The sequence below is a fragment of the Salmo salar genome, chromosome ssa12, assembly GCF_905237065.1.
Source record: "Salmo salar chromosome ssa12, Ssal_v3.1, whole genome shotgun sequence".
Lineage (NCBI taxonomy): Eukaryota > Metazoa > Chordata > Actinopteri > Salmoniformes > Salmonidae > Salmo > Salmo salar.
The window spans coordinates 9,651,077-9,679,070 of NC_059453.1; the positions used below are offsets into that span (position 1 = coordinate 9,651,077).

At 48.1% G+C, this 27,994-nt stretch overlaps 1 protein-coding gene across 2 annotated transcripts in view; it reads right to left on the minus strand.

Moving 5' to 3' along the window:
• Positions 1–15,242: 15,242 nt before the first annotated feature.
• The window catches only part of LOC106564131 (zinc finger protein 721), a 32,982-nt gene continuing 20,230 nt past the window's right edge, over positions 15,243–27,994 (minus strand). The window contains exons 3-7 of one of the 2 annotated variants that reach the window (XM_014130146.2): positions 25,091–26,016; positions 21,862–21,946; positions 20,660–21,675; positions 18,784–19,033; positions 15,243–18,581 (exon numbers count right to left, since the gene is read on the minus strand). In XM_014130146.2, coding sequence (XP_013985621.2) covers positions 16,867–18,581; positions 18,784–19,033; positions 20,660–21,675; positions 21,862–21,946; positions 25,091–26,016 — 3,992 coding nt within the window. In that variant the 3' untranslated portion in view covers positions 15,243–16,866. Of the gene's footprint in view, positions 18,582–18,783; positions 19,034–20,659; positions 21,676–21,861; positions 21,971–25,090; positions 26,017–27,994 lie in introns of both variants that reach the window. The other variant, XM_014130145.2, reaches the window with a different exon arrangement.

Consider the following 27,994-nt stretch of genomic DNA (forward strand, 5'->3'; position numbering starts at 1 on the left):
CCCTGACCTTTATCCACTATGTAGCTGCTCGATAGAGACTTCCCCTGACCTTTATCCACTATGTAGCTGCTCGATAGAGACTTCCCCAACCTGACCTTTATCCACTATGTAGCTGCTCGATAGAGACTTCCCCACCCTGACCTTTATCCACTATGTAGCTGCTCGATAGAGACTTCCCCCACCCTGACCTTTATCCACTATGTAGCTGCTCGATAGAGACTTCCCCACCCTGACCTTTATCCACTATGTAGCTGCTCGATAGAGACTTCCCCACCCTGACCTTTATCCACTATGTAGCTGCTCGTTAGAGACTTCCCCACCCTGACCTTTATCCACTATGTAGCTGCTCGTTAGACTTCCCCACCCTGACCTTTATCCACTATGTAGCTGCTCGATAGAGACTTCCCCACCCTGACCTTTATCCACTATGTAGCTGCTCGATAGAGACTTCCCCACCCTGACCTTTATCCACTATGTAGCTGCTCGACAGAGACTTCCCCACCCTGACCTTTATCCACTATGTAGCTGCTCGATAGAGACTTCCCCACCCTGACCTTTATCCACTATGTAGCTGCTCGATAGAGACTTCCCCACCCTGACCTTTATCCACTATGTAGCTGCTCGATGAGACTTCCCCACCCTGACCTTTATCCACTATGTAGCTGCTCGATAGAGACTTCCCCACCCTGACCTTTATCCACTATGTAGCTGCTCGATAGAGACTTCCCCACCCTGACCTTTATCCACTATGTAGCTGCTCGATAGAGACTTCCCCACCCTGACCTTTATCCACTATGTAGCTGCTCGAGAGACTTCCCCACCCTGACCTTTATCCACTATGTAGCTGCTCGATAGAGACTTCCCCACCCTGACCTTTATCCACTATGTAGCTGCTCGATAGACTTCCCCACCCTGACCTTTATCCACTATGTAGCTGCTCGATAGAGACTTCCCCACCCTGACCTTTATCCACTATGTAGCTGCTCGATAGAGACTTCCCCACCCTGACCTTTATCCACTATGTAGCTGCTCGATAGAGACTTCCCCACCCTGACCTTTATCCACTATGTAGCTGCTCGATAGAGACTTCCCCACCCTGACCTTTATCCACTATGTAGCTGCTCGTTAGACTTCCCCACCCTGACCTTTATCCACTATGTAGCTGCTCGTTAGACTTCCCCACCCTGACCTTTATCCACTATGTAGCTGCTCGATAGAGACTTCCCCACCCTGACCTTTATCCACTATGTAGCTGCTCGATAGAGACTTCCCCACCCTGACCTTTATCCACTATGTAGCTGCTCGATAGAGACTTCCCCACCCTGACCTTTATCCACTATGTAGCTGCTCGATAGAGACTTCCCCACCCTGACCTTTATCCACTATGTAGCTGCTCGATAGAGACTTCCCCACCCTGACCTTTATCCACTATGTAGCTGCTCGTTAGACTTCCCCACCCTGACCTTTATCCACTATGTAGCTGCTCGATAGAGACTTCCCCACCCTGACCTTTATCCACTATGTAGCTGCTCGATAGAGACTTCCCCACCCTGACCTTTATCCACTATGTAGCTGCTCGATAGAGACTTCCCCACCCTGAACTTTATCCACTATGTAGCTGCTCGTTAGACTTCCCCACCCTGACCTTTATCCACTATGTAGCTGCTCGATAGAGACTTCCCCACCCTGACCTTTATCCACTATGTAGCTGCTCGATAGAGACTTCCCCACCCTGACCTTTATCCACTATGTAGCTGCTCGATAGAGACCTCCCCACCCTGACCTTTATCCACTATGTAGCTGCTCGTTAGACTTCCCCACCCTGACCTTTATCCACTATGTAACTGCTCGAGAGACTTCCCCACCCTGACCTTTATCCACTATGTAGCTGCTCGATAGAGACTTCCCCACCCTGACCTTTATCCACTATGTAGCTGCTCGTTAGACTTCCCCACCCTGACCTTTATCCACTATGTAGCTGCTCGTTAGACTTCCCCACCCTGACCTTTATCCACTATGTAGCTGCTCGATAGAGACTTCCCCACCCTGACCTTTATCCACTATGTAGCTGCTCGATAGAGACTTCCCCACCCTGACCTTTATCCACTATGTAGCTGCTCGATAGAGACTTCCCCACCCTGACCTTTATCCACTATGTAGCTGCTCGTTAGACTTCCCCACCCTGACCTTTATCCACTATGTAGCTGCTCGATAGAGACTTCCCCACCCTGACCTTTATCCACTATGTAGCTGCTCGATAGAGACTTCCCCACCCTGACCTTTATCCACTATGTAGCTGCTCGAGAGACTTCCCCACCCTGACCTTTATCCACTATGTAGCTGCTCGTTAGACTTCCCCACCCTGACCTTTATCCACTATGTAGCTGCTCGATAGAGACTTCCCCACCCTGACCTTTATCCACTATGTAGCTGCTCGATAGAGACTTCCCCACCCTGACCTTTATCCACTATGTAGCTGCTCGAGAGACTTCCCCACCCTGACCTTTATCCACTATGTAGCTGCTCGTTAGACTTCCCCACCCTGACCTTTATCCACTATGTAGCTGCTCGATAGAGACTTCCCCACCCTGACCTTTATCCACTATGTAGCTGCTCGATAGAGACTTCCCCACCCTGACCTTTATCCACTATGTAGCTGCTCGTTAGACTTCCCCACCCTGACCTTTATCCACTATGTAGCTGCTCGTTAGACTTCCCCACCCTGACCTTTATCCACTATGTAGCTGCTCGTTAGACTTCCCCACCCTGACCTTTATCCACTATGTAGCTGCTCGTTAGACTTCCCCACCCTGACCTTTATCCACTATGTAGCTGCTCGTTAGACTTCCCCACCCTGACCTTTATCCACTATGTAGCTGCTCGATAGAGACTTCCCCACCCTGACCTTTATCCACTATGTAGCTGCTCGAGAGAGACTTCCCCACCCTGACCTTTATCCACTATGTAGCTGCTCGTTAGACTTCCCCACCCTGACCTTTATCCACTATGTAGCTGCTCGTTAGACTTCCCCACCCTGACCTTTATCCACTATGTAGCTGCTCGATAGAGACTTCCCCACCCTGACCTTTATCCACTATGTAGCTGCTCGATAGAGACTTCCCCACCCTGACCTTTATCCACTATGTAGCTGCTCGATAGAGACTTCCCCTGACCTTTATCCACTATGTAGCTGCTCGTTAGACTTCCCCACCCTGACCTTTATCCACTATGTAGCTGCTCGTTAGACTTCCCCACCCTGACCTTTATCCACTATGTAGCTGCTCGTTAGAGACTTCCCCACCCCTGACCTTTATCCACTATGTAGCTGCTCGTTAGACTTCCCCACCCTGACCTTTATCCACTATGTAGCTGCTCGTTAGACTTCCCCACCCTGACCTTTATCCACTATGTAGCTGCTCGATAGAGACTTCCCCACCCTGACCTTTATCCACTATGTAGCTGCTCGATAGACTTCCCCACCCTGACCTTTATCCACTATGTAGCTGCTCGTTAGACTTCCCCACCCTGACCTTTATCCACTATGTAGCTGCTCGATAGAGACTTCCCCAACCTGACCTTTATCCACTATGTAGCTGCTCGAGAGAGACTTCCCTGACCTTTATCCACTATGTAGCTGCTCGATAGAGACTTCCCCAACCTGACCTTTATCCACTATGTAGCTGCTCGATAGAGACTTCCCCACCCTGACCTTTATCCACTATGTAGCTGCTCGATAGAGACTTCCCCACCCTGACCTTTATCCACTATGTAGCTGCTCGATAGAGACTTCCCCACCCTGACCTTTATCCACTATGTAGCTGCTCGATAGAGACTTCCCCACCCTGACCTATATCCACTATGTAGCTGCTCGATAGAGACTTCCCCACCCTGACCTTTATCCACTATGTAGCTGCTCGTTAGACTTCCCCACCCTGACCTTTATCCACTATGTAGCTGCTCGATAGAGACTTCCCCACCCTGACCTTTATCCACTATGTAGCTGCTCGATAGAGACTTCCCCACCCTGACCTTTATCCACTATGTAGCTGCTCGATAGAGACTTCCCCACCCTGACCTTTATCCACTATGTAGCTGCTCGATAGAGACTTCCCCACCCTGACCTTTATCCACTATGTAGCTGCTCGATAGAGACTTCCCCACCCTGACCTTTATCCACTATGTAGCTGCTCGATAGAGACTTCCCCACCCTGACCTTTATCCACTATGTAGCTGCTCGATAGAGACTTCCCCACCCTGACCTTTATCCACTATGTAGCTGCTCGTTAGACTTCCCCACCCTGACCTTTATCCACTATGTAGCTGCTCGATAGAGACTTCCCCACCCTGACCTTTATCCACTATGTAGCTGCTCGATAGAGACTTCCCCACCCTGACCTTTATCCACTATGTAGCTGCTCGATAGAGACTTCCCCACCCTGACCTTTATCCACTATGTAGCTGCTCGTTAGACTTCCCCACCCTGACCTTTATCCACTATGTAGCTGCTCGAGAGACTTCCCCACCCTGACCTTTATCCACTATGTAGCTGCTCGATAGAGACTTCCCCACCCTGACCTTTATCCACTATGTAGCTGCTCGTTAGACTTCCCCACCCTGACCTTTATCCACTATGTAGCTGCTCGTTAGACTTCCCCACCCTGACCTTTATCCACTATGTAGCTGCTCGATAGAGACTTCCCCACCCTGACCTTTATCCACTATGTAGCTGCTCGATAGAGACTTCCCCACCCTGACCTTTATCCACTATGTAGCTGCTCGTTAGACTTCCCCACCCTGACCTTTATCCACTATGTAGCTGCTCGTTAGACTTCCCCACCCTGACCTTTATCCACTATGTAGCTGCTCGATAGAGACTTCCCCACCCTGACCTTTATCCACTATGTAGCTGCTCGATAGAGACTTCCCCACCCTGACCTTTATCCACTATGTAGCTGCTCGTTAGACTTCCCCACCCTGACCTTTATCCACTATGTAGCTGCTCGTTAGACTTCCCCACCCTGACCTTTATCCACTATGTAGCTGCTCGTTAGACTTCCCCCACCCTGACCTTTATCCACTATGTAGCTGCTCGTTAGACTTCCCCACCCTGACCTTTATCCACTATGTAGCTGCTCGTTAGACTTCCCCACCCTGACCTTTATCCACTATGTAGCTGCTCGATAGAGACTTCCCCACCCTGACCTTTATCCACTATGTAGCTGCTCGAGAGAGACTTCCCCACCCTGACCTTTATCCACTATGTAGCTGCTCGTTAGACTTCCCCACCCTGACCTTTATCCACTATGTAGCTGCTCGTTAGACTTCCCCACCCTGACCTTTATCCACTATGTAGCTGCTCGATAGAGACTTCCCCACCCTGACCTTTATCCACTATGTAGCTGCTCGATAGAGACTTCCCCACCCTGACCTTTATCCACTATGTAGCTGCTCGATAGAGACTTCCCCACCCTGACCTTTATCCACTATGTAGCTGCTCGTTAGACTTCCCCACCCTGACCTTTATCCACTATGTAGCTGCTCGTTAGACTTCCCCACCCTGACCTTTATCCACTATGTAGCTGCTCGTTAGAGACTTCCCCACCCTGACCTTTATCCACTATGTAGCTGCTCGTTAGACTTCCCCACCCTGACCTTTATCCACTATGTAGCTGCTCGTTAGACTTCCCCACCCTGACCTTTATCCACTATGTAGCTGCTCGATAGAGACTTCCCCACCCTGACCTTTATCCACTATGTAGCTGCTCGATAGACTTCCCCACCCTGACCTTTATCCACTATGTAGCTGCTCGTTAGACTTCCCCACCCTGACCTTTATCCACTATGTAGCTGCTCGATAGAGACTTCCCCAACCTGACCTTTATCCACTATGTAGCTGCTCGAGAGAGACTTCCCCTGACCTTTATCCACTATGTAGCTGCTCGATAGAGACTTCCCCAACCTGACCTTTATCCACTATGTAGCTGCTCGATAGAGACTTCCCCACCCTGACCTTTATCCACTATGTAGCTGCTCGATAGAGACTTCCCCACCCTGACCTTTATCCACTATGTAGCTGCTCGATAGAGACTTCCCCACCCTGACCTTTATCCACTATGTAGCTGCTCGATAGAGACTTCCCCACCCTGACCTTTATCCACTATGTAGCTGCTCGTTAGAGACTTCCCCACCCTGACCTTTATCCACTATGTAGCTGCTCGTTAGACTTCCCCACCCTGACCTTTATCCACTATGTAGCTGCTCGATAGAGACTTCCCCACCCTGACCTTTATCCACTATGTAGCTGCTCGATAGAGACTTCCCCACCCTGACCTTTATCCACTATGTAGCTGCTCGATAGAGACTTCCCCACCCTGATCTTTATCCACTATGTAGCTGCTCGATAGAGACTTCCCCACCCTGACCTTTATCCACTATGTAGCTGCTCGATAGAGACTTCCCCACCCTGACCTTTATCCACTATGTAGCTGCTCGAGAGACTTCCCCACCCTGACCTTTATCCACTATGTAGCTGCTCGATAGAGACTTCCCCACCCTGACCTTTATCCACTATGTAGCTGCTCGATAGAGACTTCCCCACCCTGACCTTTATCCACTATGTAGCTGCTCGATAGAGACTTCCCCACCCTGACCTTTATCCACTATGTAGCTGCTCGAGAGACTTCCCCACCCTGACCTTTATCCACTATGTAGCTGCTCGATAGAGACTTCCCCACCCTGACCTTTATCCACTATGTAGCTGCTCGTTAGACTTCCCCACCCTGACCTTTATCCACTATGTAGCTGCTCGATAGAGACTTCCCCACCCTGACCTTTATCCACTATGTAGCTGCTCGATAGAGACTTCCCCACCCTGACCTTTATCCACTATGTAGCTGCTCGACAGAGACTTCCCCACCCTGACCTTTATCCACTATGTAGCTGCTCGATAGAGACTTCCCCACCCTGACCTTTATCCACTATGTAGCTGCTCGTTAGACTTCCCCACCCTGACCTTTATCCACTATGTAGCTGCTCGTTAGACTTCCCCACCCTGACCTTTATCCACTATGTAGCTGCTCGTTAGACTTCCCCACCCTGACCTTTATCCACTATGTAGCTGCTCGATAGAGACTTCCCCAACCTGACCTTTATCCACTATGTAGCTGCTCGATAGAGACTTCCCCACCCTGACCTTTATCCACTATGTAGCTGCTCGATAGAGACTTCCCCACCCTGACCTTTATCCACTATGTAGCTGCTCGATAGAGACTTCCCCACCCTGACCTTTATCCACTATGTAGCTGCTCGTTAGACTTCCCCACCCTGACCTTTATCCACTATGTAGCTGCTCGATAGAGACTTCCCCACCCTGACCTTTATCCACTATGTAGCTGCTCGATAGAGACTTCCCCACCCTGACCTTTATCCACTATGTAGCTGCTCGATAGAGACTTCCCCACCCTGAACTTTATCCACTATGTAGCTGCTCGTTAGACTTCCCCACCCTGACCTTTATCCACTATGTAGCTGCTCGATAGAGACTTCCCCACCCTGACCTTTATCCACTATGTAGCTGCTCGATAGAGACTTCCCCACCCTGACCTTTATCCACTATGTAGCTGCTCGATAGAGACCTCCCCACCCTGACCTTTATCCACTATGTAGCTGCTCGTTAGACTTCCCCACCCTGACCTTTATCCACTATGTAACTGCTCGAGAGACTTCCCCACCCTGACCTTTATCCACTATGTAGCTGCTCGATAGAGACTTCCCCACCCTGACCTTTATCCACTATGTAGCTGCTCGTTAGACTTCCCCACCCTGACCTTTATCCACTATGTAGCTGCTCGTTAGACTTCCCCACCCTGACCTTTATCCACTATGTAGCTGCTCGATAGAGACTTCCCCACCCTGACCTTTATCCACTATGTAGCTGCTCGATAGAGACTTCCCCACCCTGACCTTTATCCACTATGTAGCTGCTCGATAGAGACTTCCCCACCCTGACCTTTATCCACTATGTAGCTGCTCGTTAGACTTCCCCACCCTGACCTTTATCCACTATGTAGCTGCTCGATAGAGACTTCCCCACCCTGACCTTTATCCACTATGTAGCTGCTCGATAGAGACTTCCCCACCCTGACCTTTATCCACTATGTAGCTGCTCGAGAGACTTCCCCACCCTGACCTTTATCCACTATGTAGCTGCTCGTTAGACTTCCCCACCCTGACCTTTATCCACTATGTAGCTGCTCGATAGAGACTTCCCCACCCTGACCTTTATCCACTATGTAGCTGCTCGATAGAGACTTCCCCACCCTGACCTTTATCCACTATGTAGCTGCTCGAGAGACTTCCCCACCCTGACCTTTATCCACTATGTAGCTACTCGTTAGACTTCCCCACCCTGACCTTTATCCACTATGTAGCTGCTCGATAGAGACTTCCCCACCCTGACCTTTATCCACTATGTAGCTGCTCGATAGAGACTTCCCCACCCTGACCTTTATCCACTATGTAGCTGCTCGTTAGACTTCCCCACCCTGACCTTTATCCACTATGTAGCTGCTCGTTAGACTTCCCCACCCTGACCTTTATCCACTATGTAGCTGCTCGTTAGACTTCCCCACCCTGACCTTTATCCACTATGTAGCTGCTCGTTAGACTTCCCCACCCTGACCTTTATCCACTATGTAGCTGCTCGTTAGACTTCCCCACCCTGACCTTTATCCACTATGTAGCTGCTCGATAGAGACTTCCCCACCCTGACCTTTATCCACTATGTAGCTGCTCGAGAGAGACTTCCCCACCCTGACCTTTATCCACTATGTAGCTGCTCGTTAGACTTCCCCACCCTGACCTTTATCCACTATGTAGCTGCTCGTTAGACTTCCCCACCCTGACCTTTATCCACTATGTAGCTGCTCGATAGAGACTTCCCCACCCTGACCTTTATCCACTATGTAGCTGCTCGATAGAGACTTCCCCACCCTGACCTTTATCCACTATGTAGCTGCTCGATAGAGACTTCCCTGACCTTTATCCACTATGTAGCTGCTCGTTAGACTTCCCCACCCCTGACCTTTATCCACTATGTAGCTGCTCGTTAGACTTCCCCACCCTGACCTTTATCCACTATGTAGCTGCTCGTTAGAGACTTCCCCACCCTGACCTTTATCCACTATGTAGCTGCTCGTTAGACTTCCCCACCCTGACCTTTATCCACTATGTAGCTGCTCGTTAGACTTCCCCACCCTGACCTTTATCCACTATGTAGCTGCTCGATAGAGACTTCCCCACCCTGACCTTTATCCACTATGTAGCTGCTCGATAGACTTCCCCACCCTGACCTTTATCCACTATGTAGCTGCTCGTTAGACTTCCCCACCCTGACCTTTATCCACTATGTAGCTGCTCGATAGAGACTTCCCCAACCTGACCTTTATCCACTATGTAGCTGCTCGAGAGAGACTTCCCTGACCTTTATCCACTATGTAGCTGCTCGATAGAGACTTCCCCAACCTGACCTTTATCCACTATGTAGCTGCTCGATAGAGACTTCCCCACCCTGACCTTTATCCACTATGTAGCTGCTCGATAGAGACTTCCCCACCCTGACCTTTATCCACTATGTAGCTGCTCGATAGAGACTTCCCCACCCTGACCTTTATCCACTATGTAGCTGCTCGATAGAGACTTCCCCACCCTGACCTATATCCACTATGTAGCTGCTCGTTAGAGACTTCCCCACCCTGACCTTTATCCACTATGTAGCTGCTCGTTAGACTTCCCCACCCTGACCTTTATCCACTATGTAGCTGCTCGATAGAGACTTCCCCACCCTGACCTTTATCCACTATGTAGCTGCTCGATAGAGACTTCCCCACCCTGACCTTTATCCACTATGTAGCTGCTCGATAGAGACTTCCCCACCCTGACCTTTATCCACTATGTAGCTGCTCGATAGAGACTTCCCCACCCTGACCTTTATCCACTATGTAGCTGCTCGATAGAGACTTCCCCCACCCTGACCTTTATCCACTATGTAGCTGCTCGATAGAGACTTCCCCACCCTGACCTTTATCCACTATGTAGCTGCTCGATAGAGACTTCCCCACCCTGACCTTTATCCACTATGTAGCTGCTCGTTAGACTTCCCCACCCTGACCTTTATCCACTATGTAGCTGCTCGATAGAGACTTCCCCACCCTGACCTTTATCCACTATGTAGCTGCTCGATAGAGACTTCCCCACCCTGACCTTTATCCACTATGTAGCTGCTCGATAGAGACTTCCCCACCCTGACCTTTATCCACTATGTAGCTGCTCGTTAGACTTCCCCCACCCTGACCTTTATCCACTATGTAGCTGCTCGAGAGACTTCCCCACCCTGACCTTTATCCACTATGTAGCTGCTCGATAGAGACTTCCCCACCCTGACCTTTATCCACTATGTAGCTGCTCGTTAGACTTCCCCACCCTGACCTTTATCCACTATGTAGCTGCTCGTTAGACTTCCCCACCCTGACCTTTATCCACTATGTAGCTGCTCGATAGAGACTTCCCCCACCCTGACCTTTATCCACTATGTAGCTGCTCGATAGAGACTTCCCCACCCTGACCTTTATCCACTATGTAGCTGCTCGTTAGACTTCCCCACCCTGACCTTTATCCACTATGTAGCTGCTCGTTAGACTTCCCCCCCCTGACCTTTATCCACTATGTAGCTGCTCGATAGAGACTTCCCCACCCTGACCTTTATCCACTATGTAGCTGCTCGATAGAGACTTCCCCACCCTGACCTTTATCCACTATGTAGCTGCTCGTTAGACTTCCCCACCCTGACCTTTATCCACTATGTAGCTGCTCGTTAGACTTCCCCACCCTGACCTTTATCCACTATGTAGCTGCTCGTTAGACTTCCCCACCCTGACCTTTATCCACTATGTAGCTGCTCGTTAGACTTCCCCACCCTGACCTTTATCCACTATGTAGCTGCTCGTTAGACTTCCCCACCCTGACCTTTATCCACTATGTAGCTGCTCGATAGAGACTTCCCCACCCTGACCTTTATCCACTATGTAGCTGCTCGAGAGAGACTTCCCCACCCTGACCTTTATCCACTATGTAGCTGCTCGTTAGACTTCCCCACCCTGACCTTTATCCACTATGTAGCTGCTCGTTAGACTTCCCCACCCTGACCTTTATCCACTATGTAGCTGCTCGATAGAGACTTCCCCACCCTGACCTTTATCCACTATGTAGCTGCTCGATAGAGACTTCCCCACCCTGACCTTTATCCACTATGTAGCTGCTCGATAGAGACTTCCCCACCCTGACCTTTATCCACTATGTAGCTGCTCGTTAGACTTCCCCACCCTGACCTTTATCCACTATGTAGCTGCTCGTTAGACTTCCCCACCCTGACCTTTATCCACTATGTAGCTGCTCGTTAGAGACTTCCCCACCCTGACCTTTATCCACTATGTAGCTGCTCGTTAGACTTCCCCACCCTGACCTTTATCCACTATGTAGCTGCTCGTTAGACTTCCCCACCCTGACCTTTATCCACTATGTAGCTGCTCGATAGAGACTTCCCCACCCTGACCTTTATCCACTATGTAGCTGCTCGATAGACTTCCCCACCCTGACCTTTATCCACTATGTAGCTGCTCGTTAGACTTCCCCACCCTGACCTTTATCCACTATGTAGCTGCTCGATAGAGACTTCCCCAACCTGACCTTTATCCACTATGTAGCTGCTCGAGAGAGACTTCCCCTGACCTTTATCCACTATGTAGCTGCTCGATAGAGACTTCCCCAACCTGACCTTTATCCACTATGTAGCTGCTCGATAGAGACTTCCCCACCCTGACCTTTATCCACTATGTAGCTGCTCGATAGAGACTTCCCCACCCTGACCTTTATCCACTATGTAGCTGCTCGATAGAGACTTCCCCACCCTGACCTTTATCCACTATGTAGCTGCTCGATAGAGACTTCCCCACCCTGACCTTTATCCACTATGTAGCTGCTCGTTAGAGACTTCCCCACCCTGACCTTTATCCACTATGTAGCTGCTCGTTAGACTTCCCCACCCTGACCTTTATCCACTATGTAGCTGCTCGATAGAGACTTCCCCACCCTGACCTTTATCCACTATGTAGCTGCTCGATAGAGACTTCCCCACCCTGACCTTTATCCACTATGTAGCTGCTCGATAGAGACTTCCCCACCCTGATCTTTATCCACTATGTAGCTGCTCGATAGAGACTTCCCCACCCTGACCTTTATCCACTATGTAGCTGCTCGATAGAGACTTCCCCACCCTGACCTTTATCCACTATGTAGCTGCTCGAGAGACTTCCCCACCCTGACCTTTATCCACTATGTAGCTGCTCGATAGAGACTTCCCCACCCTGACCTTTATCCACTATGTAGCTGCTCGATAGAGACTTCCCCACCCTGACCTTTATCCACTATGTAGCTGCTCGATAGAGACTTCCCCACCCTGACCTTTATCCACTATGTAGCTGCTCGAGAGACTTCCCCACCCTGACCTTTATCCACTATGTAGCTGCTCGATAGAGACTTCCCCACCCTGACCTTTATCCACTATGTAGCTGCTCGTTAGACTTCCCCACCCTGACCTTTATCCACTATGTAGCTGCTCGATAGAGACTTCCCCACCCTGACCTTTATCCACTATGTAGCTGCTCGATAGAGACTTCCCCACCCTGACCTTTATCCACTATGTAGCTGCTCGATAGAGACTTCCCCACCCTGACCTTTATCCACTATGTAGCTGCTCGATAGAGACTTCCCCACCCTGACCTTTATCCACTATGTAGCTGCTCGTTAGACTTCCCCACCCTGACCTTTATCCACTATGTAGCTGCTCGTTAGACTTCCCCACCCTGACCTTTATCCACTATGTAGCTGCTCGTTAGACTTCCCCACCCTGACCTTTATCCACTATGTAGCTGCTCGATAGAGACTTCCCCAACCTGACCTTTATCCACTATGTAGCTGCTCGATAGAGACTTCCCCACCCTGACCTTTATCCACTATGTAGCTGCTCGATAGAGACTTCCCCACCCTGACCTTTATCCACTATGTAGCTGCTCGATAGAGACTTCCCCACCCTGACCTTTATCCACTATGTAGCTGCTCGTTAGACTTCCCCACCCTGACCTTTATCCACTATGTAGCTGCTCGATAGAGACTTCCCCACCCTGACCTTTATCCACTATGTAGCTGCTCGATAGAGACTTCCCCACCCTGACCTTTATCCACTATGTAGCTGCTCGATAGAGACTTCCCCACCCTGACCTTTATCCACTATGTAGCTGCTCGATAGAGACTTCCCCACCCTGACCTTTATCCACTATGTAGCTGCTCGATAGACTTCCCCACCCTGACCTTTATCCACTATGTAGCTGCTCGTTAGACTTCCCCACCCTGACCTTTATCCACTATGTAGCTGCTCGTTAGACTTCCCCACCCTGACCTTTATCCACTATGTAGCTGCTCGATAGAGACTTCCCCACCCTGACCTTTATCCACTATGTAGCTGCTCGATAGACTTCCCCACCCTGACCTTTATCCACTATGTAGCTGCTCGATAGAGACTTCCCGACCCTGACCTTTATCCACTATGTAGCTGCTCGATAGAGACTTCCCCACCCTGACCTTTATCCACTATGTAGCTGCTCGATAGAGACTTCCCCACCCCGACCTTTATCCACTATGTAGCTGCTCGAGAGAGACTTCCCCACCCTGACCTTTATCCACTTGTACGTTCTTCCTTCTAGCTACAACAGATCAAGCTTGATTAGCAACCCCTCCTTTCAGACCATATCACACGCCATCTCCACATCAAACAAAGACAGCCACAACCTTCCCCTTCTTCACCTGGGCCTTCCTGACCTCTGCTTCTAGGCAGACCACTGGGACCCGTAGTTCCCCTTCAATTCTGTGGCTATACTAACCCCCCAACTCTCCAGAAAGTTGGTTTGCCTCTCTGTAATCTACCTTAAACACGATGATTAGGGCTACTGGCCGATAGCTTGATGCCCTCGTTGGCTGCTCCCCTGGCTTCTGGATTGGCACCACTACTCCCTCGTTCCAGTACGGACTCCATGACATTATCCAGCGCCTCGTCACGGAAACGGGCCAACAGGACATAGCACAGCTCATCCTGCTCAGGTGAAGTTGACCCAAGAGACAACTGGCTTGTCTGATGCCTCTCCTAATGCCTCGAAGGTATTTCAGACGGTTGCTAGGTGACCTTGTTACTGAAGACTGGCTGTTTTTTATGATTTGCGTTTTGCTTTTCATGTATTGTTGTGTATAACAACGTGTATTTGAAATGTGTAGCTGTGTTGATGTGTATTGTGGTGCTATCCAGGGCTCATCTGGGAAAGATACCTTGGTCTCAGCTTCGACTCCCTGTCAAAAATAAAAGGTACAAAAAAATGAACCCAGCCTTGCCTATTGCCCTCTTCATCTCTGCCATAGTAGGGTGCTCCCCTCTCGTTCTCTCTCTCCTTCTGACAGAGGAGAAACGCTTTAGCCATCGTCTCCGCTTCCTCATCTGTTACTGCCATATCCTCCCACTCGTCAACACGGGATCCTATCCCTTCTGACCCCACTCATCCTCTTGATCATCCCCCACACTTCTCGCCCTTCCAATGCTAGCCTTGTGTATACGGTATGAAAGTGATCTGTCGTTTTCCAGGAAGTAGCCTTGTAGTCTATTCACCTTCGTAGGAGTTTTGAATGGTTTTCATTATAAAAACATCATCAAATGCATCTGGGAGAAGTACATTCATCCACAAACAAGAATATAATCTCAATGCTGATTGGCTGACAGCCTTGGTATATTAAAGCAATAAAGCCCGAGGGGGTGTGGTATATGGCCAATATACCACCAAGTTTATAATCTTTCACAAATTTGATGATAGAATTGTCAAAGCCCATTCAAAAAAAGATTAGGTGGGGACAGGACCCCGGAAGCATGACGCAGGATGACGCCACCTGCACATGGCATTTCCAGACTGATTACCACTGTAGCGAATCAGAATGCAAGCTCCCGAGACCTCTGGGTGGTTGTACCAGGCCAGATCCTCTCCACTAAAACCAGAAACACATATGTTGAGAGGTGTTGTAATAGTGGCATGCCATAATGTAAATGTCATTAACAACACGTGCTGACTCTGGACAATGAAAGGACTAGCACATTCACTATCTATACTTTTATTTACATTGTTCACGTAACATGATTATGACATCACGTTACATGATTATGACATCAGGTAACATGATTATGACATACTATCCATATCAATATTCCACAAACACCTCATTCTGAAATGATTGTCCACACACACACACACACACACACACACACACACACACACACACACACACACACACACACACTTCTTTCAGCAATATCCTACTCTGAACAATCTCGACTTTCTAAAATAACTAACATCGTTTGCTAAGATTATGAACATTGATATTAAAAGACAAGTTATTGTAAGTGTAAAGAACAGGGAAGAAGAGCTATTCTATGGACTACAAACCTACTATTTGGATTGTTGCATAATTAGCATATTATCACATGACTGAACCTTACTAAAATAGAAAGAACATTGATCACTTTTATTAAAATGCTTATAGATACCACCAGCTAGTTTGCTGTCATTTCTTACGTTGGATTGATTGACTTGTGTATCAGTATGTTGTTTATCTGCTTTATACTGTTCAGTCTGCTGTCTTTATGCACCTTTTCATGCTTTTTTTAGAGTTTAAATGTATTTGATACAAATTGGCTTAACCTCGAAACCATTAACCTTTCACAAAAACTTTGCTCACTTAAAATAAAATACAATTCTTGGAAACATGCATCAGTGTGCAGATATATTTTTGTACATTATGAGGTCATCATTGTTCATCATTCCCAGTCTAAACCGGCACCTCGTTAGGAGACCAATGGTCATCAGGCGGCACTCTCAATCATCACCCTTCTCCACCCTACTAGCATCCACTAACTGTAGAGGCTCCTCCTCTTCCTCTTCACCCTTCTCCACCCTACTAGCATCCACTAACTGTAGAGGCTCCTCCTCTTCCTCTTCTCCACCCTACTAGCATCCACTAACTGTAGAGGCTCCTCCTCTTCCTCTTCACCCTTCTCCACCCTACTAGCATCCACTAACTGTAGAGGCTCCTCCTCTTCCTCTTCTCCACCCTACTAGCATCCACTAACTGTAGAGGCTCCTCCTCTTCCTCTTCACCCTTCTCCACCCTACTAGCATCCACTAACTGTAGAGGCTCCTCCTCTTCCTCTTCACCCTTCTCCACCCTACTAGCATCCACTAACTGTAGAGGCTCCTCCTCTTCCTCTTCACCCTTCTCCACCCTACTAGCATCCACTAACTGTAGAGGCTCCTCCTCTTCCTCTTCACCCTTCTCCACCCTACTAGCATCCACTAACTGTAGAGGCTCCTCCTCTTCCTCTTCACCCTTCTCCACCCTACTAGCATCCACTAACTGTAGAGGCTCCTCCTCCTCCTCTCCACCCTACTAGCATCCACTAACTGTAGAGGCTCCTCCTTTTCCTCTTCATCCTATTAGCATCCACTAACTGTAGAGGCTCCTCCTCTTCACCCTACTAGCATCCACTAACTGTAGAGGCTCCTCCTCCTCCTCTTCACCCTACTAGCATCCACTAACTGTAGAGGCTCCTCCTCCTCACCCTACTAGCATCCACTAACTGTAGAGGCTCCTCCTCCTCCTCTTCACCCTACTAGCATCCACTAACAGCGGAGGGAGCCTCCACTTCTTCATCATCATCAATACTCATGGAATCCTCTTCACATCTTTAGTCAGATCCTCTTCAGTGTTTGTGTTCTGATGGATCTTCTTGTGTCGTCCCAGCTTCATAGAACTGGTGAAGCTCTTACCACATTCAGCACAGCTGTACGGTCTTTCTCCTGTATGAGATCTGATGTGTATCGTGAGTTCAGAAGCTTTTCTGAAGGTTTTCTCACAGACAGAGCAGGAGAAAGGTCTCTCTCCCGAGTGCGTCCGTAGGTGTTCTTTCAGGCGCCCTGCTTGAGAGAAACTATTCCCACACACAAAGCAGCAGTGGGGTTTTTCTCCTGTGTGTAACTGCTGGTGTCTTTTCAAGGCTGAGGAGAAGCTGAACCGCTTGTCACAGTGGGGGCAGGGGTACGGTTTCTCTCCAGTGTGTACTTTCTGGTGGTCTTGCAGATGTCTTTTCTGAGTGAACTGCTTCTCGCACACAGAGCAACTGAAAGGCTTCTCTCCTGTGTGGATCCTCATGTGTAACTTGAATGCGGACAACTTCTGGCAATCTCTCCTACATATGTTACAGGTATAAGGACTCTCCCCCAGGTGGACTTTGCTGTGTGTTTTGAGGTACGACGCAGTAGTGAAGCGCTTCCCACACACAGAGCAGCAGTGTGGTTTCTCTCCCGAGTGTGTCGGGTAGTGTTCCTTCAGACGTGACAGTTGAACGAAACCTTTCCCACACACTGTGCAAGTGTGAGGTTTCTCTTCTCTGTGTAACTTCTTGTGTCTATTCAGAGCTATGGTGGAACCGAACATCTTGTCGCAGTCTGAGCAACCATAAGGTTTTTCAACTGAATGTACACTCTCGTGTCTTCGCAGATGTCCTTTGTGGTTGAACTGCTTCCCACACACATGGCAGCTGTACCTCAGAGCTGTATTGTGGTTCACCTGGTGTTGTTCAGTTTCTCCTGATGTTGACGGACTCTCCTCTTCCTCACAACTCAGACGATTGAGACGAGGAGGATCCAAGTCCAATCCAACTTCTTCTCCATCAGAATTGATCAGGACACCAAATTCCTCCTCATCTTCCTCCTCCAGTCCCTCGTTTTTAGCATTCATCTCAGGTGTTTGGTTGTGGTTGTCAAACTCAACAGGTAGTGGTAGTCCAGGTGGTAGATGGGTCTTCTGATGTTTCCATAGGTTGTGGGAACTGGTGAAGCTCTGGCCACATTCAGCGCAGCTGTAAGGTTTCTCACCTGTGTGATCTCTGTGGTGTACTTTAAGGTCTGCTGGTCTTGCAAAAGTCTTCCTGCATACAGAGCAGGAGTAAGGTTTCTCTCCTGTGTGCGTCCGGAAATGTTGCGTCAAACGTGATGATTGGGTAAAACTCTTCCCACACACAGAGCAGGGGTAAGGTTTCTCTCCAGTGTGTGTCAGCAGGTGTATTTTCATGGCACCCAAATGGGCAAACTTCATCCCACAGGTCGGGCAGTGGTAAGGTTTCTCTCCAGTGTGTGTTTTCAGGTGTGCTTTCAGGTGTCCTTTCTCACGGAATTGGTTTCCACACAAAGTACAGGGGTAAGGCTTCTCTCCTGTATGAATTCTCATGTGTTTTTGTAGTGCCGATAATTTTTGGCAGTCTTTTCCACACACTGAACAGCAGTGAGAGCTCTTAGCGGTGTGATTCTCCTGGTGATGTTCAGGTACTCCTGATGTAGAGGGACTCTCTTCAATGTCAGAACTCTGATTGGGATTATATCCTGCGTGAAAAAATTTGGAACGGGTTAAACAAAGCAGCAGACAAGTCAAGAGAAAATTCCCAGGCTTTCCTGATATCCTGGCTGGAGTATTCCGGATTTCCTGTTTATTACCTCCTGATTCCGGGAATCTTCCAACCAGGATTTCTGAAAAACCTGGGCATTTTGGGAAACTTATCCGACTCACAAACTCATCTCAACTTACCAAGAAGAGAAGGATCCCAGTCCATTTCTTCTCCATCAGAATTAATCAGCCCAACAAATTCCTCCTCCTCTTCTTCCTCCTCCTCCTCCTCTTCTTCCTCCTCTTCTTCCTCCTCCAGTTCTTCAGTTTTAATCTTCAGTCCAAGTGTTCGGTCCTCCTCTTTAACGTTAACAGTCATCCCAGCAGTTTGAGTGGAGGCTTCACTATGGCTCTGGTCAGAAGGCAGGGACTCTGTGGGTTTGTGCCCAGCCTGGTGAGAAAATAAACATTTATTTAGGATGGAGAAAAACAATTAAAATGGTTCAAATTGCCTTAAAATGTTATTTTTGGTCCACCAGCCACAAAAAGAATTTACCAGCTAAATTAGTTATTTTCTGCTTAAATGACACCAACAAAACACACAAAAACAGATGTGCTTCGTAACGTTTCAAAAACAATACATTTATTACTCACTTTTTTGTGACCCCTTTAAGGGCTGTGGGTTACCGTGGTAACGGGACTCGAGTCATGTTTGTGCCTGTGAGATTGAGTCTGACTAGTAGAAGTGCTACCTTCTCTTCCCTGGCGGTTGAAACTCAAACATTGAAAAACCAAACTAGCTTGTGAACAAAATCATGTAAATAGCCAAGAAACACAAGGACAAAGTTACACTTCAGTACTTTTCAAGTAAATTAGACCAACTTTTTAACCTGTGCGCAGCGCTTCTAAAAATGAATATTTTACTCAGCTCTTCACGTGCGCACAGCCCGCAGTGTTGCAGCAAGAGGTGGGATAGGCTATATTAGTCGCAGTTCTTGGACTTTGTGCGATTCATTTTCCATTTAAGAAACAAAACGGCAGCAATACTTTGAAAACAGCTACTGCAGCATTTCCTTTTCATACCTGACTATAAATGTGATCATACCTGACTATAAATGTGATCATACTTGACTATTTATATTCACAAAAGCAAGTGAAATGCTGGCACTGTGAAGCCCTGACCACCCGCCAACGTGGCTTGTGAAAAAGACATTTAGCCAAAATCTACCCGCATTTGGCAGATGGTTGATGTTCATTTTAGGCCCTGGCCACCAGAATGATAAGACATTGGAGTCACTTTACCAGAATACAGATTAAACTTCTGTGTTCTTGTGACAGTGCAAGTGGTTTCACACTGTCTAGGGGGCCGGGCAGAGTCAATGAGACTCAAAGGTGAAGGAGACAGCGGGATGCAAACAGACTGGCTTTTATTAAGATAAAAGGCTGATTAAATCTTGGCTTTTCCAGAGCTCTACAGGGTCACACTTTAAAATTGAGTTAACAAAACCATCAAGTCAACAGGACTAGCCAAAAGCTGCAGGACAGGACAAGCCACACCCTCGTTAAGGGGACCACGCTCAGCTGGTATCCAGGCTTGGCCCTGCTGCACCACAGTCCTGCATTGAGAATTTTTGTAAATGTTTTATTTTATTTAACCTTTATTTAACTAGGCAAGTCAGTTAAGAACAAATTCTTACTTAAAATGACAGCCTACCGGGAACAGTGGGTTAACTGCCTTGTTCAGGGGCAGAACGGCAGATTTTTACCTTGTCAGCTCAGAGATTTGATCCAGCAAACTTTTGGTTACTGGCCCAACGCTCTAACCACTAGGCTCTAATCACTAGGCTCTAACCACCAGGCTCTAACCACTAGGCTCTAACCACCAGGCTCTAACCACCAGGCTCTAACCACTAGGCTCTAACCACTAGGCTAATGCTTACTCCAGGGCTAGTCTTCATCTGTGTCTGGGATATGGGCCTTTAGATTTAAAGGTGAAAGATTGGCCCTATATGAAGGACAAAAGATTAGCTGCAACTTGGACAAATGTTTGGTTGATAGGATAATAACTTCCACCGACCTTGACCAGTATATTCTGGAAGACAGCAGCATCTTGTAGAAGTAGAATCCCACTCCCAGTAGCCTGATTAAGGCTCACAGCCCCACAGATCCCTGAAGAGTTACGCTGGTGTCTCAGTAGGTTCTCAGAGAGCGAGAACCTCATTCCACAACTGGAGCACTGGTACGGTTTCTCTCCAGTGTGAACTCTCTGGTGTTTCAGCAGCTTTGACTCGATAGTGAAACTCTTCCCACATTCGGTGCATTGGTAGAGGTTCTCCCCAGTGTGGATTCTCTGATGTTCCTTCAGCTTGGTTGAAGTGGAGAAGCTCTGGTCACAATGGAAACAGTTGTAGAAGTTGACTCCAGTGTGTGATTGGGCATGTATCTTCAAGGACACCAGTTGAGCAAATCCCTTACCGCATTCTCCACATTGATAAGGTGTTTCTCCGGTGTGGAGTCGTTCATGCTTCACCAGTGTCCCAGATAGAGCAAAGCGCTTGGGGCAGTAGGAGCAGCAGTAAGGTCTCTCGCCGGTGTGCACTCTCTCATGGTTCTTCAGCTTGGCCGCAGTGGAGAAAGTCTTTTCACAGTGAGCGCAGAGGAAAGGTTTCTCCCCTGTGTGTGTCTGCTGGTGAGATTTCAGGTGCGCCAACTGAGAAAAACTCTTCCCGCACTCGGGGCAGCTATAAGGTTTCTCACCCGAGTGCAACAACTGGTGTCTCTTCAAGTCTCCCATGTGAGTAAATCTGCTCCCGCAGTCAGAGCAGGGGTACGGTTTCTCTCCACTGTGCACTTTCTGGTGCGTCTTCAGGTTTGCGGCTTGGGAGAAGCCCTTCCCACACACCATACACTCGTAAGGCTTCTCTCCTGTGTGTGTTCTCTGGTGTAGCATTAGTTTATAGGAGCTGGATAGTTCTTTTCCACACGTTGAACAGATGTGAGGGCCCAGAGCTTTGTTGTTCTCCTGGTGTTGGTCAGGTTCACCTAATGTAGAGGGACTCTCCTCACTGTCAGAGCAATGGTCAGGTCTCTCTGCTGTGGTAAAGAGGTAGTATGGATAAGTAAGCACCTTAAATATGTGAAGATTTGAGACTGTCAATAATATAGATGTTTCTTAATTTGGGTAATTGGAAATACACAATTTATTTATATTTCCTAAAATAATGTAAACTCGCATGTGTAGGCTAACCCATACCTTAACAAATTAACCTTTGAACTCACCAAAAGCAGGATCTTCCTCCTCTTCTTTTACTTTGACATCCAGTACTAGACTGAAACCAGACTCCTCTACAGCTGTGGGTTCAACCTGGTCGTTTTGGTCAACACAAGCCTAGGATTAATAATCAGACAACTCATTCAATATAATATGTCAACAGCAGCATTAATCTTAGTTATATTGTTGTAAGGGCCTTAACCTCTCTTGGGTAGGGGGCAGTATTTTGATGTCCGGATGAAGAAGGTGCCCAGAGTAAACTGCCTGCTACTCAGTCCCAGAAGCTAAGATATTAATATTATTAGTAGATTTGGATAGAAAACACTCTGGAGTTTCTAAAACTGTTTGAATGATGTCTGTGAGTATAACAGAACTCATATGGCAGGCAAAAACCTGAGAAAAGATCCAACCAGGAAGTGTGGAAATCTGAGGTTTGTAGATTTTCAAGTGATTCCCGATCCAATGTGTGGGGGTCATATTGCACTTCCTTAGGCTTCCACTAGATGTCAACAGTCTTTAGAACGTTGTTTCATGCTTCTACTGTGAATGGGGAGAGAATAAGAGGTCCTGGAGTCAGATGAGGCGCGCGCTCACGTGAGCCTTAGCTGTGTTCCTTATCTTTTCTGAAGACATTGGAATTGTCCGGTTGGAATATTATGGAAGATTTATGATAAAAACATCCTAAAGATTGATTCTCTACATCATTTGACATGTTTCTACGAACTGTAATATAACTTTTTTGACTTTTCGTCTGAACTCACTGCGTGAGCACAGTGGATTTGGATTACTCGACTGAACGCGCTAACAAAATTGAGGTATTTGGACATAAAGGATGGACTTTATCGAAACAAATGAACATTTATTGTGGAACTGGGATTCCTGGGAGTGCATTCCGATGAAGATCATCAAAGGTAAGTGAATATTTATAATGCTATTTCTGAGTTTTGTTGACTCCACAAAATGGCGGGTTTGGTTTTGTGACTGAGCGCCGTACTCAGATTATTGCAAAGTTTGCTTTCACTGTAAAGCTTTTTTGAAATCTGACGCAGCGGTTGCATTAAGGAGAAGTGTATCTATAATTCTTTGAATAACAGTTGAATATTTTATCAACGTTTATGATGAGTATTTCTGTAAATTGATGTGCTCATTCACCGGACGTTTTGGGAGGCAAAACATTTCTGAACATTACACGCCTATGTAAAATGGGGTTTTTGGATATAAATATGAACTTTATTGAGCAAAACATACATGTATTGTGTAACATGAAGTCCTATGAGTGCCATCTGATGAAGATCATCAAAGGTTAGTGATTCATTTTAGCTGTATTTCTGTTTTTTGTGACGCCTCTCCTTGCTTGGCAAATGGCTGTGTGGCTTTTCTTGTCTAGGTGCTGTCCTAACATAATCTACTGCTATGCTTTCGCCGTAAAGCCTTTTTGAAATCGGACAGTGTGGTTGGATTAATGAGAAGATTATCTTTAAAATGGTGTATAATACTTGTATGTGTGAGAAATTTGAATTATGAGATTTTTGTTGTTTTGAATTTGGCGCTCTGCAATTTCACTGGCTGTTGGCGAGGTGGGATGCTACTGTCCCACATACCCTAGAGAAGTTAACCTCTCTGGGCTAGGTGGGACGTTAGCGTCCCACTCTATTCAACAGCCAGTGGAATCGCGTGGCGCGAAATACAAATACCTCAAAAATGCTATAACTTCAATTTCTCAAACATATGACTATTTTACACCATTTGAAAGATAAGACTTTCGTTAATCCAACCACATTGTCCGATTTCAAAAAGTCTTTACAGTGAAAGCAAAACATTAGATTATGTCAGGAGAGTACCCAGCCAAAAATAATCACACAGCCATTTTCAAAGCAAGCACCCAAAACCACAGCTAAATGCAGCACTAACCTTTGATGATCTTCATCAGATGACACTCCTAGGACATTATGTTATACAATACATGGATGTTTTGTTCAATCAAGTTCATATTTATATCAAAAACCAGCTTTTTACATTAGCATGTGATGTTCAGAACTAGCATACCCACCGAAAACTTCCGGTGAATTTACTAAATTACTCATCATAAACGTTGACAAAATACATACATTATTTTAAGAATTATAGATACAGAACTCCTTTATGCAACCGTTATGTCAGATTTTAAAATAGCTTTTCGGCGAAAGCACATTTTGCAATATTCTGAGTACATAGCTCAGCCATCACAGGCTAGCTATTCAGACACCCGCCAACGTCGAGGGAACCTAAACTCAGAATTACTATTAGAAAAATTGGATTACCTTTGCTGTTCTTCGTCAGAATGCACTCCCAGGACTTCTACTTCAACAAATGTTGTTTTGGTTCCAAATAATCCATAGTTATATCCAAATACCTCCGTTTTGTTCGTGCGTTCAGGTCACTATCCAAAGGGTAATGCGCGAGCGCATTTCGTGACAAATAATTTCAAAATATTCCATTACCGTACTTAGAAGCATGTCAAACGCTGTTTAAAATCAATTTGTATGCTATTTTTCTCGTAAAATAGCGATAATATTCCAACCGGACAACGTTGTATTCATTCAAAGAGGGAAAGAAAAAAATGGCGAGGTCTCGTGAACGCGCATCTCCAGTCTCTCTGTCCCCAGGCAGACCACTGACAAACTCTGCTCCTGTTATCTGCCCAGAGACAGGAGACGCGTCAATCCGCTTTCTTTAGGCTTTAGAGAGCCAATGGAAGCATTAGAAAGTGTCACGTAACAGCACAGATGCTGTAATTTCGATAGAGATGCAACAGAAGGACTACAAATTGTCAGACAGGTCACTTCCTGCATGGAATCTTCTCAGGTTTTTGCCTGCCATATGAGTTCTGTTATACTCACAGACACCATTCAAACAGTTTTAGAAACTTTAGAGTGTTTTCTATCCAAATCGACTAATAATATGCATATTCTCGTTTCTGGGCAAGAGTAGTAACCAGTTTAAATCGGGATCGTTTTTTATCCGGACGTGAAAATACTGCCCCCTAGCCCAGACAGGTTAATGACTGGTTTAAGGGTGCAAAATTCCAGTAACTTTCTTAAAAATTCCCAGGTTTTCCAGAAATACAGGTTGGAAGATTCCTGGAATCAGAAGAAAATAAGCAGGAAATCTGGAATCCACCAACACGGATTTCTAGAAAAACCTTTTTAAGAAAGAAAATAAATACAAAATTGCACTGGATACACCATATAAACCTACCTTATTGGTACCATCCACAGCAGACGCCTCCTGCTGCTGTGACCCACCCTGTATACCTTCATGGATACGACGACGGTGACTAGTTCTATTCGCTGACGAGGAGAAACTCTTCCCGCAGTCGGAGCACTGGAATGGTTTCTCTCCGGTGTGAACCCTCTGGTGTCTTTTAAGGAGTGACGATGATGAGAACCTCTTCTCGCATTGAGAGCAGTGGTACGGTTTCTCTCCGGTGTGCTGGCGCATGTGTATCTTTAAGGTCCATGGCTGAGTGAATTCCTTCCCGCATTCTGAGCAGCTGTACGGCTTGGCGGTACTATTCGCTTCGCTTATATGGGATTGTTCATGTCTTGTTAGAGAGCTTGGGAAAACAAAGGTCTTTTTGCAGGTGGAACACTGGTAAGGTCTCTCCCCAGTGTGCATCCTCTGGTGCATCTTGAGCTCTGCTGCAGAGTTGCAGCCCCTCTCACACTCAGAGCATGGGAAAGGTTTCTTCATGCTGAGTCTCTGCTTCTCTCCAGCGTGCGTCATCATGTGGACCTTCAAGTGCCACATACGTGAGAAACTCTTCCCACACACAGAGCAGTGGCAAGGTTTCTCTCCGGTGTGTGTCCGATGGTGTAGTTTTAACTCTCCTTGGCTGACAAACCTCTTCCAACAGTCCTTTTCTGGGCAGGTGTACGGTTTCTCTCCTGTGTGCAACCTCTCATGTGTTTTGAGGGTCCCTGTATCACTGAATCTCTTCCCGCACACAGAGCAAGGATATGGTTTCTCTCCTGTGTGTGTTCTCAGATGTCTCTGTAGTTTTGATGGGTGAGGAAACTCTTTCCCACACTCCGGGCAGCAGTAAAAGGTCTTCTTAGCTGTGTGATTCTCCTGGTGTTGTTCTGCTGATGCCTCATCACTAGAGCTGGGGTTTGGACTCTCTCCTGTTACAACAGTAAGGATAAAACAAGTTATGGTGCGTCCCAGATGCCACCCTATTTCCTATATAGTGCACTACTTTTGACCTGGACCCTGGTCAAGGGTAGTGCACTATACAGGAACTAGGGTATCATAATCTACTGTAACGCTCTATGTTCATGTATTAAACTAATAAATCATCTCCCCGAGGGGCATTAAAGTATCCTCAGTGGGATTAAAAGTATTGACCATCTGTGGGTAGAGGCTGTGGGTAGGGAGCTGTGGGTAGGGGTCTGTAGGTAGGAGGCTGTGGGTAGGGGGCTGTGGGTAGAGGGTGTGGGTAGGGTGTTGTGGGTAGGGAGCTGTGGGTAGGGGGTTGTGGGTAGGGGCTGTGGGTAGGAGGCTATGGGTAGAGGCTGTGGGTAGGGGGTTGAGGGTAGGGGGCTGTGGGTAGGGGGTTGTGGGTAGGAGGCTATGGGTAGAGGCTGTGGGTAGGGGGTTGTGGGTAGGGGGTTATGGGTAGAGGGCTGTGCTTAGGAGGCTGTGGGTAGGGGCTGTGGGTAAGTGGCTGTGGGTAGGGGGTTGTGGGTAGGGGCTGTGGGTAGGAGGCTATGGGTAGAGGCTGTGGGTAGGGGGTTGTGGGTAGAGGGTTGTGGGTAGGGGGCTGTGGGTAGGGGGTTGTGGGTAGGAGGCTGTGTGTAGGGGGCTGTGGGTAGGTGGCTGTGGGTAGGAGGCTGTGGGTAGGGGCTGTGGGTAGGAGGTTGTGGGTAGGGGGCTGTGGGTAGGGAGCTGTGGGTAGGGGGGCTGTAGGTAGGAGGCTGTGGGTAGGGGGCTGTGGGTAGGGGCAGTGGGTAGGGGGTTGTGGGTAGAGGGTTGTGGGTAGGGGGTTGTGGGTAGGCGGCTGTGGGTAGGTAGCTGTGGGTAGGTGGCTGTGGGTAGGAGGCTGTGGGTAGGGGCTGTGGGTAGGAGGTTGTGGGTAGGGCTGTGGGTAGGGAGCTGTGGGTAGGGGGCTGTGGGTAGGAGGCTGTGGGTAGGGGAGGTGTGGGTAGGAGGCTGTGTGTAGGGTAGTGTGGGTAGGGGCTGTGGGTAGGGGGTTGTGGGTAGAGGCTGTGGGTAGGGGGTTGTGGGTAGGGGAGTGTGGGTAGGGGAGTGTGGGTAGGGGGCTGTGGGTAGGAGGCTATGGGTAGGTGGTTGTGGGTAGGAGGCTGTGGGTAGGGGCACTGTAGGTAGGAGGCTGTGTGTAGGGAAGTGTGGGTAGGGGCTGTGGGTAGAGGCTGTGGGTAGGGGTGGTGGGTAAGATGCTGTGGGTAGGGGGTGTGGGTAGGGGGGTGTGGGTAGGAGGCTGTGTGTAGGGTAGTGTGGGTAGGGGCTGTGGGTAGGGGGTTGTGGGTAGAGGCTGTGGGTAGGGGGTTGTGGGTAGGGGAGTGTGGGTAGGGGAGTGTGGGTAGGGGGCTGTGGGTAGGAGGCTATGGGTAGGTGGTTGTGGGTAGCGGAGTGTGGGTAGGAGGCTGTGGGTAGGAGGCTATGGGTAGGCGGCTATGGGTAGGAGGCTATGGGTAGGGGGTTGTGGGTAGGAGGCTGTGGGTAGGGTGCTGTGGGTAGGAGGCTATGGGTAGGAGGCTATGGGTAGGGGGGTGGGTAGGAGGCTGTGGGTAGGGAGCTGTGGGTAGAAGGCTGTAGGTAGGGGGCTGTAGGTAGGGGCTGTAGGTAGGGGGTTGTGGGTAGGAGGCTGTGGGTAGGAGGCTGTAGGTAGGAGGCTGTAGGTAGGGGCTGTAGGTAGGAGGCTGTAGGTAGGGGCTGTAGGTAGGAGGCTGTAGGTAGGGGGGCTGTAGGTAGGGAGGCTGTAGGTAGGGGCTGTAGGGGAGGGAGTTGTGGGTAGGAGGCTGTAGGTAGGGGGGTTGTGGGTAGGAGGCTGTAGGTAGGGGGCTGTAGGTAGGAGGCTGTAGGTAGGGGGTTGTGGGTAGAAGGCTGTAGGTAGGGGGGCTGTAGGTAGGAGGCTGTAGG